Source organism: Acanthaster planci, linkage group LG04 (genome assembly GCF_054643075.1).
Source record: "Acanthaster planci isolate LZ-2023a linkage group LG04, COTS_SCS, whole genome shotgun sequence".
In the NCBI taxonomy this organism is placed as follows: Eukaryota; Metazoa; Echinodermata; class Asteroidea; order Valvatida; family Acanthasteridae; genus Acanthaster; species Acanthaster planci.
This window is the reverse complement of record NC_141780.1, coordinates 11,170,613-11,186,490: the sequence shown is the minus strand read 5'-3', so window position 1 is coordinate 11,186,490 and position 15,878 is coordinate 11,170,613. Positions and strand designations below refer to the sequence as shown.

At 40.7% G+C, this 15,878-nt stretch overlaps 1 protein-coding gene across 4 annotated transcripts in view; it reads right to left on the bottom strand.

Annotated features, from left to right (window-relative positions):
* Positions 1-15,878, bottom strand: part of LOC110983939 (uncharacterized) — a 62,933-nt gene that overhangs the window by 10,370 nt on the left and 36,685 nt on the right. For all 4 annotated transcript variants that reach the window (XR_015425054.1, XM_022243642.2, XM_087136038.1 and 1 more), the window contains 2 exons: positions 5,348-15,334; positions 4,680-5,117 (listed from right to left, as the gene is read on the bottom strand). Coding sequence is in view for 3 of the 4 variants with exons in the window: in XM_022243642.2 (XP_022099334.2) it covers positions 4,680-5,117; positions 5,348-15,334 (10,425 nt within the window). In the remaining variant the exon portion in view is untranslated. The remainder of the gene's footprint in view (positions 1-4,679; positions 5,118-5,347; positions 15,335-15,878) is intronic.

Sequence of the window (15,878 nt, the reverse complement as noted above, 5' to 3'; positions counted from 1 at the left end):
TTTGAGATGGAAGATTCTCATTTGTTGACCTGTTCAGCGACGCTCATATTTTATTAATTCCTAAGCCTCTAGAATCCTAGAAATAGAACAGATTTTCTCCAGCCCATCGGTCAGGTGCAGCGGACCAAACCCTTGTTGCAGAGTGAAACCTAACGTAGTGCGGCAGTTGGATCCCCCTTTCTGAGAAAGGTGTGATATTAACCATTCTTATGGCAAAGAAATTTAACCATAGCTAACCAAGTTACCTTAGTTTGAACCGATGCGAGAGTGGTACGAACTAGCCCAGGGTGCTGGTGAGTCATAGTGGCCCGTCACCGCTACGTCCGAACCAATTGCCGGGCAAGACACCTCCCGTGTGCCTCACCACCTTTGTCTTGCTAACTAGCCCCAGTCCTCCCCATTTCTATGCTGAGCCAATGATACATAGTGCAGCGATTCTATCATTGTGCTAATCACTGAAATTGCAGTCGGAGTGGTAGTGTGGTCGGTACATACCAGCGCTGGCCCCGTCCAGCTATTGCTAGTTACTGTGGTGGCCCGGAACAGCTCCCACCACGGTCCAGCCCAATGAGTGTAGCCTAGTTGTGCGATACTACACACCCGTACTGTACCCACTCCGTCTGACTTGCATTTCTAATGGTCCTGCCAAACTGTAGTTCAGTTACACTTACAGAAAAAAATCGCCTCTCTATAACTTTGCCTTTTATGTGTTGTATTATGTTAAGCTACTTGTAGGCCTTTTTCAAACCTATATTGAACTTTGATGAGGAGAAGTGAGAGCAATTGACCGTCACCCAAACCCCTTGTTTTCCGTCCACCTTTTAATAAATTGTTGACCCCAAATATTGCATCCTGTACATCTAGACACAAGTAAAGTCAACGCTACCAATAAATATGTGTATTAATAATAAGAAATCAAGGCAGAAGCTTTTATTTGGTTTGGTCTCTTTACCCTTATTTTTGTTTATATTTGGTTTGGTGGGCGTGTTGCTGTTCCTTTTTTCCCTTATTTTTGTGCATTCGATTCCAATTCGGGGACAGTTTTGCTACCACCCCACTTTTATTACACTCACTTGCGTTACGAGCTAAGGATCCTTCAGCTCAGTAGGACAGTAATGCGGTAGTTTCGGTCCTTTTGAACTTAGGGAGGATAGTGGGGTGGTTTACTTCCCTCTATTGGTTGCTCAGGGTGCAAAAGCACAATATCCTCATTAGCTCCAGTGCTGTACAGTCATTCATGCCAGTTCACTCTTTGAGCATTGAGTTTTCTTGCAACTCGCATTCGCCACACCCATGACTAGGGTTACATGCGAACTCTCGCCCTATGAACCTTCTTTGAGCATCAATAGCCTGTCTTTGTTCAGCAGACAAGTCAAGTGACATTAAGTGTGTAACTTTTAAGGCCCTATATCTCCTGAAGTAGATATCCCATTGGGTTCAAATCTTGCTGATATCTTGAAAAGGGATTGCTTTAGAAAAATATTGACCTCATGTGATGATGACATCATGAGAAGACAAGTCAAGTGACATTAAAGGTGCTCTCTTTAGGGCCCTGTATCTCCTGAAGTACATGTTCTATCACGTTGAAACTTTGCAGATAACCTTAAAAAGAGGTGTTATATACAAAAAATGACTTGATGTGATGATGCCTTAGTTGTTCAAATGTACAAAAGAATGCAAAAAGCCCTACGTTCTGTTGGCAGGCAGGCAGACAGATAGATAACCTCTTGGTTTTCTTCCTTTTTCATCTTCTGCTCAAAAGCCCATTTGTTTCGTACACGTTTTTTCTACCAGTCACTTTAGTGCTTTTGCAACTTTGGATCATTATCAAACTTGTACCAATGAACAACCCTTATTCATAGATGGTCCTAGAAACATTACGTCATGATGACGTCATTGAGTGATTTACTATCGATTTTTAAACGTCTTTTTTATCCCATTGACTTTGTACACATTTTTGAGGCACTATTTTCGTACGTTAGTAATCGTTGATCATCGTCAAACTTGCAGCAAGTAATAACTATAAAACAAAGATAATTTTGAATTATTTACGTCATGATGACGTCATCATAATTAGATATTCCTTTTAATTTATAAAAATCCACATAAAATTGACCCTGGCCTCCCGCAACATTGTGTTTGCAGTAAGTGCCAGGATAATATGTGGTCTTTAATTCGTCTCGTGTGGGTCAAATCACGTGACCCTTCCTTCTGGTCGATACCGGAAGTGGTCTTACTGTTTAAATGTGGAAATAGGTATCAAGTTGTTTTCAACGTTATTAGTCTGCTGGGGTATAGTGTTCTTCAAATTATCTACTAATGACGTCACCTAATTGTTGAGTGCCCTCTAGCGACAGGTTAAAAATTCCGAAAAATGAATTTTGAATGGATGTCTGTGGCAAAGTTTGTCCGAATCACCTGAAAATTGATGTAAATGACCATCTTTACCCAGTCAACACGTGTGTGAAGTTTGGGGCTGATGACGTCCTCAGACCGGAAATTAGAATAAAAACTTCTTTTATTCTTCAAAATTCGGTAAAAAATCAACTGTAAGAGATATAAGCACGAATAGTGCACGAGATGACAGCCAAAACACTGGAGTCAGCTGCATGAAGTGCATAACTGGTGTACTTCTTCACACACGTGAAGCCCCACCGACAAAACCCCCTAAAATATAAATTGCCAACTCGAAAATCCCATTAGCATGCTGTGCATATGCTAATGTGTGTGTGGACGCCCAATATCTGCCTGCAACATAGACGGCGCACAGTCTGTAGGGCATATACTTGGGACTTGGCAAAATGCCAACCACGTGCTGCCGAGAGCAGATCACATTGCATAGAACGCCAAAAGGGACAAATGTTTCAGACATCTTATCTGTGCTTTTGCCGTGATAAGCATAATGTTTTGTATTGTATATTGCATTGTACATGTCTCATTGCGTTGAAACCTTGCAGGCACTTAGGTTTTAGAAACGGAAATTGACCTCACGTGATGACAGTACCACCAGCAGACGAGTCACGTGACATTAAACGGTGCCTCATTTAAAGTACTATATCTCCTGAAGTGTAGTATATCCAATTTTGTTCAAATCTTGTAAGTATCCTGAAAGGGAGTGCTTTGGAGGAATTTCGACCTCATGTCGGATCAGGCTCATCAGGAGACAAGTCACGTGACCTTAAAGGTGCACTCTTTAAGACCCCATATCTCCTGAAGTACATGTCTGATCACGTTCAAATCTTGCGGATATCTTGAAAAGGGAGTGCTTTAGAGGGTTATTGACCTTTTGTGATAATGATGTCATCAGCAGACAAGTCACGTAACATTAAGGGTGCACTCTTCAAAGCCCTATATCTCCTGAATTATGAGTCTGATCGGGTTCAAATCTTGCATATATCTTGAAAAGGGAGTGCTTTAAAGGTATATAGACCTTATGTGATGATGACATCATCAGGAGACAAGTCATGTGACATTAAGGGTGTAACTTTTAAGGCTCTATATCTCCTGAAGTATATATCCTATTGAGTTCAAATCTTGCAGATATCTTGAAAAGGGAGTGCTTTAGAGGAATATTGACATAGTATGATGATGACATCATCAGGAGAAAAGTCACGTGACATTAAAGGTGCACTTATTAAGGCCCCATTTCCCCTGAACCTCATATCTGATCGGGTTGAAATCTTGCAGGTATCTTGAAAAGGGAGTGCTTTAGAGAAAACTTGACCCCATGTGATGATGATGTCATCAAGAGATAAGTCACGTGACATTAAAGTTTCGCTCTTTAAAGCCCTATATCTCCTGACTTAAAAGCTCTATCTGATTGAAACTTTGCAAATAACTTGAAAGAAAGGTGTTATATACGAAAATTGATTGGATGTGAAGATGCCTGAGTTGTTCAAATGTACAAAAGAATGCGAAAAAGCCATCTGTTCTGTTGTCAAACAGACAGATAACCTCTTGTTTTTATTTGGTAATATACATCATTGCAATATGTGTGTGTTTACATTTTACATTCTCCTTATTTACTTCCTTAGTCAAGGCTGGGTAATGGTGGTGCATCCTTGCCTTCCCATCGCCCTCAGGTTCAATGCTTGTCTACATGTGTATAGGTAATCTGTGTTGGTTGCAGGCAGTAGCAAATTGTCCTGAATCTATTCAAACAAAATCTACCCTTCATATCAATGCAATCATAAAGAATGGTCCGTGAAATTTTTAGGTCTGTTTTATCATTGCTGTTGACTGCACATAAAACTGACTTGCTCAGTGATTCCCACATTTGCTGCATGCCTGTTTTCTACAGATAAGTATAACTAGTTTGGCTATAACCTAGATGTTATAGTATGAAAGTACCACAAATGTATCTGTAAACAAGCTGTTTTTGGACAAAATGAAACATATGATTCACCCTATAGACTTACCAGATAGCAATCTAATATAAGGACCCTCCAGAGAAACACACAAAAACAAATATAGAACCTGCCACAAGGCTCACTTTAATGTAACATCCATCTCACAGTCATGTGTAGATGCCGATATTGATTAAAAACACCCCACAACACTGGTACATGTAAACTGTTGAAATGTCAACACTTTGTATTTCTGTCGGTGTAGTAGCCCACCTCTGGTCTGCTCTTCCTGCACAGAGTCTTTTATGGTAGAAAATTTCCCAAAACTCTTACCTGGATGAAAGGATGGTTGAATCTTTGTTGCAAGTTGACTCGACGATGATGTACCACTTTTCACTGATGTTGCAGTCTTGCTTTGAGTCACTCCCGGTGTCACCTTCTCAGTCATCCTGTCAGTTGGCATTTGGACTGGATTCCCCAATTGAAATACTCTATAATCTTGTTTAGTTGTTGCAGGGACAGATGGCGTGAACACCATATCCCTTTGTGCTCTTTCAGTGATACCTTCACTGTCTGACACTGTCCCTTTGACTCCTGATCCTTCTCGGTCACCAAATGTGAACAGTGCAGTGGATGTTGACCATCCTGATGTGGTGACAGGATCTGTTATCCCTTTGTTTGACGTAGTATGGAGTAAGATGCTTTCCTCTATTTGGGAGGTTGATAATTGAAGAGATGGAGGTGAACCTTGTGATTTGTCATCTTGTGTCTCTGGGAAATTCATGGAAACAAAGTTGAAGCAAAAATAATTCTTAAAAAAAGGAAAAAAGTTTTTTCTAGGAAACAGATATAATTCAAGTTCTACATATCAGGCTTCAAAGTCAAAATGACTAGATTTATACAAATGCAAAGTTAATAATTGCAGTCCTTCATTGGCCCATTGAAGACTTTAATGTTTCAATCTTTGCATAATTTAATATTAATTTTCTGCTGTTTCTTACCCATATGGCCTGTGTTGGAAATTTCTGTTGGCGTCCTTCTATAATTTGTAGGTACAAGAGTGCTTCCCACATTACTCACAACAGCTGTAACAGCCTTCATAGCGGACGTAACTAAGTCGGTCATCCAAGGGCCCCCAGTGGTTGCAGATTTGTGTGTTTCTCTTGTAGTCATTGTTGTTAAAGACTCCTTGGTCAAAGGTGGTGTGACATCAATTGACTTCTCAATGGAACCAGGTGAAGTGAATTCCACCCGGGGGTTAAAGTCAGTACTCATAGGTACATCCTTATTCATTGTTACTTTTTCAGTTAAGGATTTCTGAGAAGTTTTTCCCTGTGGCGTTCTTAGTGGTGTTGAAATCTGCCGTAATTCTGCTGAGCGAGACAAAAGTTCTGTCATTGTGGTAAGGAGACTTTGCGGCTTGGTTGTGGTTAGGGTATCAGGTTCAGATGATGTCATTAGCAGTGAGTTAAGGGTTGTGGGAGGAGTTGTGGGTTCATGATACCCACTATGGGAAGATGAAGAATTTACGTTGGCTGATGTATCCATGTGCAAAAGTTTAACACTGCTGGACACTGTTGTGGAAGCTATTGGCTGTTTAGTCAGAGTGCTTTGAGATTCATCTGGAGCAGATCTAACCTCAGTCGCACCCTGTGTTGTTAAGTCTGTTTGAGTAAAAGTATTATCAACATCTATACCAACTCGTGCACTTTGAGACCTCAATAGTTCAGTCACTTTTTCTGGACTGCTTGAAGCTGTTTTACTTTCAGAGCCAATTACAGACATTGATGTACTGACAAATTGTGCTTTTGTGGTAATTTCAAAGGATGGCGGGGATGTCAATCCTTTCTTTTCCGTAGCTGAAATAGGCACAGCAGGTGGACTAGTGGGTGGTGGAGGAGGAATAATAGATGAGTCTCCAATGCTATTCACAGACATTGTTGTTACCATATCATCTGGCTTTCTTGTTACAACAGCAGGTGTGACCCGAGGCATTTCCGGGGTCTCGGTTCTTGATGAAAGAAATCTAGGAGTCTGAGGATCTGAAAGTAACACTGGATCTGCTGTCACCAACCCTTTTCCCACTCTTCTGGTGGTGCCCTCTGCAAAGCCACTGCTTGCTTTCTGCGCAGTCTGAGTCACCGGTGTGAAAGTGACTACTGACTCTGACACAATAGATGATTGTGGGATATGAGAAGCTGTAATCAGTAGAGGACCTGCAGAGATAGGTAAAGCTGTTGAATATGAAACCTGTTCTGATTTGCTACTTGAATGAGATACAGTTAGAGTCTCAGTAGGACCAGTAGATGATGACTCCCTTGTATCAATTCCAGTTGATATGGTGATGCTGGAGGAGACTGCAGATGTAACCCCAGAGGGGTTGATCTTTTTTATTGGAAAACTTGTTGAAACAGCTTTAGGTTCCTGACCTTGATTAACAGACTCGAGTTTACTAAATAGTGTTATTGCTGGTGGACCAACAGTGGTACTGGAAATTATGTTGATAGGCATTTGTGTACTTTGACCAGGTCTTTCAGTTGTGCCAGATGATGGAGAAGTCGTTATAAGTGTTGTTCCTGCACTTTCACTATCAGAGATATTTTGAATGATTGGCATTATAGGTGTCACCCTAACTGGCTCTGTTACAACTGATGCGGGTTCTGTGACAGCTGGAGGTATAAAAAATCCAGACGTTTCAGTGCTTGCTCCATCTTTGTTTTTTTCAAATACAGACATTGCTTCAAAATCTCCAGACGGTCTTCTTCTCCGAGTGATATCAGACATTTGAGTTGTTATGCTCTGCATTCTATCTTCGTCCGTGGATGATTTGTCTTGAGCTTCAACAACAGATGTTGCAGTAACTTTGGCTGTACTTCTGAAATCAATCAAAGTTGTTCCTGTTGGAGAGGGCTTGGTAACAGAGGTTTTAAACAATGGGGCCCCCCTGGTAGATTTACTACTTATTGTAGCTAAACCAGGAGGTCCACCGGAAAATAAGGCAGGAGAACCAGCAGAGATCTCCAGTGAGGCTTTAGATGTTTTCTCTATACCTGATGTAGGTCCAACAGGAACAGTTGTATAGTTCAATTTCTCAGTGGCCATCAGCACCACATCAGTGGCTTTTTCAGGTGCTGTTGTCTTAAATGAAACAATAGCCTCTGGTGAAGGAGGGAGACCTGAAATATCTTTTGTAATAGTATTTTCTTTAGTCACAGATGTTTCCATTTCCACAATTGGAAAAGTAACTGCAATAGTCTGATCTGTTGGTTCTTGGCTTAATATGGAGGTCTGGCTTGCATCAGTTTGAATGGAAACAGGAGGTTCAGGATTTTCCGTCAATATCTCAACAGTTTCAACTTGGGAAAGCTGATCAGTTGTTTCACCTGTTGTTGGCTGTGTTTGTAATGTTTTGGCAGTGCTTTCCTTTAAATCATCCATGGGGGTGTGTGTGGTCTGAGTCACAGGTTTCAAAGTCGTTCCTAATTTTGCCAAAATAGATGTTGATGAAAGCTGATCAGTTGTTTCACCTGTTGTTGGCTGTGTTTGTAATGTTTTGGCAGTGCTTTCCTTTAAATCATCCATGGGGGTGTGTGTGGTCTGAGTCACAGGTTTCAAAGTCGTTCCTAATTTTGCCAAAATAGATGTTGATGAAACTGGAATTTGAGAAACTGTCATCATTGGAGGACCTGAAAACGTAGTTAGGGCCGTGGAAGATGAAACATCCTCTGGTTTGAAGCTCACGGTAGATGCTTCATGTGTCTCAACAGGACCAGTAGATGATGACTCCAATGTACTCTTTACCACTGTAGATGGATCAACACCAAGTACAGCTGTAGTGGGAATTATGTTGGCAGATATCTTTGTAATTTTACCAGGAATGGTGAGGAGTGTTGATGGATGGATAAGCGTTTTGGTCACGCCTGATGATAGCTGAGTAGTCATGAATGTTGTCTCTGGATGTTCATCAATGGAACTACTTTCAGCAACCTTAGCTGTAGTTTTATCCTTGTGCAGCTCTATTATATTTGATGATGGATCTATTACAGCTATAGATGCTAACAAACCAGATGCTTCTGTAGTCATTGTATCTTTGGTATTTTCAACAAACATTGAGGTTGTTTCAAACACTCCAGACATTTTTGGTCTCTTGGTAATGTCAGAAATTTGACTTGTTACACTTTGTATTCTATTCTCATCCGTGGAGGATTTATCTGTTGTTTCAACAATATCAGATGTTTCAAAAGCTTTGGCTGTACTCTGGAAATCATTCAAAATTGTTTCTGTAGTAAAGGGCTTTGTTACAGAGGTTTTAGGAAATGGGATCTTAACAGTCGGTTTACTACTTGCTGTAACTACACCAGGAGGTACAGGAGAGGTTAGGGTAGGAGAACCCTCAAAGATATCCAACGCAGGTTTAGCTATTGTCTCGATATCTGATGCTGGTGAACCTGGTTCAGCTGTATGGCTCAATTCCTTAGTGGTCACATTTTTGAAGCTCAACTTTTCAGTGGTTATCGACACTACATCAGCGGCTCTTTCAAGTGGTGCTGTCTTAGATGAAATAGTTGACAATATTGAAGGAGAAAGGACTTTAACGTCTTCAGTTGTATCCTCAGTCACAAATGATTCCATTTTGGGAGTTGAAAGTGTACCTACTGTAGTTTGATCCAACTGTTCTTGAGTTACAATTGTGGTAGGGTTGGCATCAGTTTGCACAGAAACCAAAGGTGTGGTGATTTCAGTCAGAATCTCAACAACATCGGTTTTGGAAAACTGTCCTATTGTGGCAGCCGATGCTTGCTCTGTTCCCAATGTTTTAGTTGTGCCTTCCATCAAACTATCCACAGGTTTCTGTGTAGACTGAGTCATATGCTTGGAGGCAGTTTCCAAGTCCACCATAACTTGTGTTGATGAGATGGAAAGTTGAGAAACACTCTTTGTTGGAGGACCTCCAGAGGGAGGTGTAAGTGTCGAAAACGAAACCTCTTTTGGTTTGACACTTAAAATAGATGCTTCTTGTGTCCTGACGTGACCAGTAGATGATGACTCCACTGTACTCTTTACCACTGGAGATACATCAATATCACTTGGGAAAGGTGTACCAGGAATTATATCAGCAGATACTAGTGTTGCTTTACCAGAAACAGTGAAGAAATCTGAGGGATGAAAAACTTTTTTAGTTGTATCTGAAAATACCTGGGTAGTCATGTGTGTCATTTCTGGATGTTCATTAATGGAGCTCCTCTCAGCAAACTCAGCTGTTGATGTTTCCCCACGTAGTTCTGTTACATGGGATTTGGGATCTGTGGCACCTGGAGATGTCAAAAACCCAGATGATTTAGTGGTCATCCTATCTTTGGTATTTTCTGCAAACACAGTGGTTGCTTCATTCTCTACTGAAGTTGTTGGTCTCTGGGTAACAACAGAAATTTGAGTTTTTTCTTTTTGCACCTCAGGCTCATCTGTGGAATATTTGTTTATTGTTTCAACAATGTCATATGTTTTAGTAGCTTTGCCCCTACTGCTGAAATCAGTCAAAGCTGTTTCTGTGGGAGAAGGCTTTGGTACAGAGGTTTTGGAAAATGGAAAATCAGTAGTAGATTTACTACTTGCTGTAACTGCACCAGGAGCTCCAGCAGAAATGGACATGGGAGAACCACCCAAGGTGTTCACTGAGGCTTTTGTTTTCTCAATACCTGATGAAGGTCCAAAAGGAATAATTGGATAAGTCAGTTCCTCAGTTGCCTCTGAAACTTCATTGGTGGCTGTTTTAAGTGTTGTTGTCTTTGATGGAGCAACAGCCTGTGGTAAAATAGGAGTTTGTGAAATATTTCTTGTAACAATATCTTCTGTAGCCATAAATGTTTCCAATTGTGGACCTGTAAGAGTAGTTTGATCTCTCAGTTCCTGACTTAATGTTGAGGTTTGGCTCGATTCAGTTTTAACGGACTCTGGAGGTTCAGGACTATCTGTCAGTATCTCAACATTGTCAGTTTGGGAATGCAGTTTGGTGGTTGCAATTCCTGTCAGTTCTTTTCCAGATGTTTTGGCAGAACTTTCTATAAACCCATCTATGGGTTTGTGTGAAGTCCGAGTCATAGATTTTGAAGTAAACATGAAGCTTGATGAAACAGGTGTTGATGAAATTGGAGCTTGAGATACTGCTACGAATGGAGGACCTATAGAGGGAGTTAAGGCTGTTGAAGATGCTGGTTCAGTGCTTGAGGTAGATGCTGCTTCTGTTCTGACTAGACCAATCGATGATGACTCCACTTTACTCTTTATCACCGTAGATACATCAACACCATTTGGTAGAGGTGTGATGGAAATTATGTCAATAGACATTTGTGTACTGTCATCTGGACCCATAGGCAGATCTGATGGGTGAAAAAGCTTCTCAGTTGTAGCTGATAATGGTTTAGTATTCATGAATATTGTTTCTGGATGTTCATTAGTTGAGCTACTTTCAGCAACTTCAGCTGTAGATGTTTCCCTATGCAACTCTGTCACATGTAACAAGGGGTCTGTGACAGTTGGAGTTGTCAGTAAACCAGATGAATCTGTTGTCACTGTATCTTTTATAATTTCTGAAAACATAGAGGTTGCTTCAAAAACCTCAGCGTTTGTTGCTGTCAGAGTAATATCTGATATTTGAGTTGTTACAGTCTGTATGGAGGATTTGTCTGTCGTTTCAACAATGTCAGATGTTTTAGTAGGTTTTTGGAAACCACTAAAAGTCGTTTTTGTAATAAAGGGCTTTGTTGCAGGGGTTTTAGAAAATGGGAGCTCAGAAGGGGGTTTACTATTGCTTGTTTTAACTACACCAAGAGGTATGGGAGAAGTTTGGGTAGGAGAACCAGTGGAAATCTCCAGTGAGGCTTTGGTTGTTTTCTCCATACCTGATGCAGGTCCAACAGGAGCACTTGTATAGCTCAAATCATCAGTTGCCACTGACGCGACATCAGTGACGCCTTCAAGTGGAGTTGTCTTAGAATAATCAAATGACAATGGCAAAGGAGGAAAGCCTGAGGCTTCTGTCACTGTATCTTCTTCAGTAACAAATGCTTCCATTTTTGGAGTGGAAAGTGTACCTGCAGTACTTTGATCTATCAGTTCTTCGTTTACTATTGGCATAAAGGTTGCATCAGTTTGAACAGAATGTATGGTGCTTTCTGTGAGAATCTCAATAACATCGGTTTGGGAGAAGTGTCCAGTTGTGGTAGCTGCTGCTTGCTTTGTTCCAAATGTTTTGGTAGTGCCTTCCATCAAACCATCTGTGAGTTTTGGTGTAGACCGAGTCACAGGTATGGAAGGAGTGGGTGTTAGTGAGATAGAAACTTGAGAAACTGTCACAAATGGAGGACCCACAGAGGTAGGTAGGGCTGTCAGAGATGAAGCCTCTTCAGGTTCGATGCTTGAGGTAGATGCAACACTACTTGGTGAAGATGTACTTGGAAATAAGTCAGCTGATATTTTTGTAGCTCTATCTGAAACAGTAAGGAGATCTGATAGATGAACAGGCTTTTTGGTTGCAGCTGGTGATAGCTGAGTTATCATGGGTGTCATTTCTGGTTCATCAGTTGAACTACTGTCAACAACTTCCACTATGGGTGTTTCCCCATTCTGGTCTGAAACATGGTATTTTGGATCAGTGATAGCTGGAGATGTCAACAACCCAGATGATTCAGTGGCTACTGTATTTGTAATGTTGTCAACAAACATAGAGGTTGCTTCAAAAACTCTAGTGGTTGTTGATCTCTGGGTAACATTAAAGATTTGAGTTGCTTCTGTGTCGGATTTTTCTGTTGGTTCGAAAACAGCAAATGTTTCAGTGGCTATGTCAGTACCGCTGAAATCAGTCAAAGCTGTTTCTGTGGGACTAGGCCTTGTTGCAGAGGTTTTAGAAAATGGAAGCCCAACAGTGAGTTGACTACTTGCTGTGGTAACACCAGGGGTTCCCGTGTAAACTCTGACTGGAGAATCACTCATGGTGTCCAATAAGGCTTCAGTTGTTATCTCAATACCTTTTGTAGGTTCAACTGATACAGTTGTGAAGCTCCACTCATGGGTTGTTGCTGACATTACATCAGTGGCTCTGTCAAATAATGGTGAAGATTGGACACCTGAAACTTCTTCTGTAGCTATATTTCCTTCAGTCACAAATGACTGCATTTCGGGACTTGGAAGTGTAACTTTTGTAGTTTGATCCCTCGGTTTTTCGTTTACTGTTGTGATAAGGCTTGCATTCTTTGGAATGGATACAGAACGTGTGGAGCTCTCCGTCAAGATTTCAACAATATCAGTTTTGAGAGATTTTGGGGTTGACCCAGATATAGTCTCAATTCTTAACTCCTCACTAGTTACTTTTGCTGTTGATGACAAATCTTGCTTGATACTCTGTGTACTTGTACCAGGGGTACCGGAAACTGCAGAAGGTGGTACACTAGTAGTGATGAAATTAGTATTTGTATGTGGTCCAAGTGACTGGCCAAATGGTGCCCTGGACAAATGGGTCTTGTTGAAAACTGGTGCACTGGTTGTAACTATTGATTCTTCATTTTTTTTTGTGATGCTAGTCATTTCAGTATGTTGAGACGTCTGATTTATGTGCTCCTTTACATCTGAGGGTAGCACTGTAATAACTTTAGTACCAGGTAACCCAGATGATTCTGTGGTAACTATAGGTGTGACACTGTCATCTAGCATTGTGGCCATTTTTGAAGTTGATGCTGACTGAGTCGGGAAGAAGCCTGATTTTGGTGGTAATTTTGTAGAAGTCTTAGGAGTTGAAGTTGTCAGTTCTCCAAAAGGTGTGACAATGGCATCTGGCACTGTGGCCACTTTGGAAGTTAAAGCTGATTGAGTCTGGGGGAAAGTTGATTTTGGAGGTAGTTTTGAAGAAGTCTCTGGAATTGAAGTTGTTGGTTCTACAGTTGTCACACTCACAGTTTTCCCTTCAGCTGAGTCTGATTTCACTGATGTAATTGGTATAGTTGTTACCTCAATTGGCAGTGGTGGTGTATATTTTTCGCTAATCTTGGCCAGTGAAGTTGTAATTGCTGTCTCAGAGGTTGATTTCAAAGTTGTCACAGCAGTATTTATTTCTGAATTTTCAGTGCTGGGTTTCATCGTGGTCGTGAACTCCATTAACTCAGATTGTGAAAGTGGGGGTAATCTTGCAGTTGTTATGGATTGTAAACCACTGTTTGATGTCTCAGTGGTTGATCCTAAAGTTGCCTTAGTAGTTGTTTCTTCAACAGTTGCAGGCTTCATCTTTGTGAAAACGTCTGTTGACTCAGGCATTAATTTTGAAGTTTGTCGGACTGTTGGTAATGTTTCAGTTGACATGGGCTCCAACTCTGTGGTAAATTCCACAACTGTCTTGACACTTGTTGTTTCTTCTGTCAGTGTAGGTTTCCTCTTTGTAATAACTTCCGTTATTGATTCAGATGATAATTTTGTAGGTTGAGGAGTTGTGGGTAACTTTTCAGTTGACATGAAGTCAGATGATGTTGGTGTTGATTTCCCAATAGGTAGTTCTCCCATGGTTTTCTCTTCAACTGATTGTGTCTCTGTCACAATAATTTCTGGAGGAGACTTCATTGTTGTGATATCACTTGTTGACTCGCTCAGTGGTGTTGAGGTCAGTGAAGGTGAGGTTGCAGTTGTCCAAACCTCTACTGTTGTTGGTTTCTCACTTTTTGATTTGGCAACTGTCACATCAGTGGCTATTTCTTTAATAGTCGTGAGTTTCTTTGTTGTAGTAATATTAGTTACTGATTCAGTTGATAATTTCAGAGTCGGAAGAGTTGTTGGTACCTCTTTAGTTAATGTAGACTCTGAAGTTGGTAATGGTGTTTTAGTTGTTGACTTTACAGCTGTGACTCTACTTGTGTTTTCATGAACATTTGTGGTTTTCACTTGTGTTGTGAATTCAGTTGTAGGTTTCATCACTGTAATGGAATCAGTTGTTGGCACAGATGATAGCATTAATGTTCCTTTAGTTGAAGTTGAAGTTTGTGTCGTTCTAGTTTCTAACACTGTTGGTGGTGTATCAGTGCTTGTTTCTACAGTTGTCCCACCAAAGTGTTCTCTGTCAAGAGTTGTGGGCTTTATCTTTGTGAGAACTTCTGTTGTCGACTCGGGCAATAATTTTGAAGTCAATCTAACTGTCGGCAACTTTTCAGTTGATGTGGACTTGAACATAGTGGTTGTTGTCTCAGAGGTCAATTCTACAGTTTTCTCAACACTGGTTGTCTCTTCAATCACTGTGGGCTTCCTCTTAGTAATAATGTCTGTTACTGATTCAGTTGCTGATCCTGCAGGCTGGGGAGTTGTGGGTAATTTTTCAATTGTCATGGGGTCTACAGATAATGTTGGTAGTATGTCACTTGCTGATTCTACTGTTCCAGTACTTGGTTTTTTTTCTTCAACAGTTGTTGGTGTCACTCTTACGGTGGACTCTGCTAGTGGATTTGCTGTTATGAGAACATCAGTTGTTGGTGCAGTTGATTGCATTACAATCTGTGGAATCGAAGGTAATGTTTCTGTTGTCCTCGCCTCCAATGTTGTGGTTGGTTTCCCTGTGGTTGATTCAATGATTGTCTCAGTAGTAGCTACTTCTTCAACAGTTGTGAATCTCATCCTTGTGATACCTTCTGTTGTCGATTCAACTGATGATTTTGGAGCCTGTTGAGTGCTAGGTAACTTTGTAGTTATTACAGACTCTAATGGAGTCGCTAGTTTATCTGTTACTGATTCTACAGTTGTCTCAGCCGCTGTTGTAGGCATTTGAGACTGTGCTAGAATTGTAGCTGTCATTGTGTCAGTGGGTTCAACAACTACCTCTGTTGTAGGCTCTGTGGATATTGGCTTGATTGGATGAGTTCGTGGAACTACATCAACTCCAATGGTTGGTGCCAGGGTTGTTAGGACTGTGGTAATTGTCGTGGGTTTTGTTGGCCTCACTGATGTTTGAGTAACAATAACTGTCAAAACAAATAACAAGTAAATATCCCTTATGAATGCTCAATAATTACATTTGCAAATTCAAATTTAATTTTACCGGTACTTTGTTGTGCAATCAATGTCATGAAAAATACACAACTTCCATGTACTCAACAACTTTGTTGCCGAGTAAAATGTTGTTGCAGTCTATTTTGCACAAAACTGATAGTCTAGGTGAGCAGTGCTTCACTAACAACTTCAAAAGGAATGATAGCTTTATTGCAACATTTTTTGTGTATGATCATTTCGCAATCTTTGTAAAAGAGTCACTTAATTAGCTCTGCTCACCACATGACTTTGTGCCTTGTTTTGAGGGAACTTGATGAATGACTTGAATTATACACAAATACACTTATGACATTCAACAATTCTACCTAACGTGAAATGATGGGGCAACATTTTTGCGAAGTGCAGTTTTATACACCCACCTTTTGACTTTGTGAAATGCGACCTAACCATACCATAACAGCAATAATATGTGGAAGCAGTTCAATTGTCTCACTGCACAAAGTTTCATGAAATTTG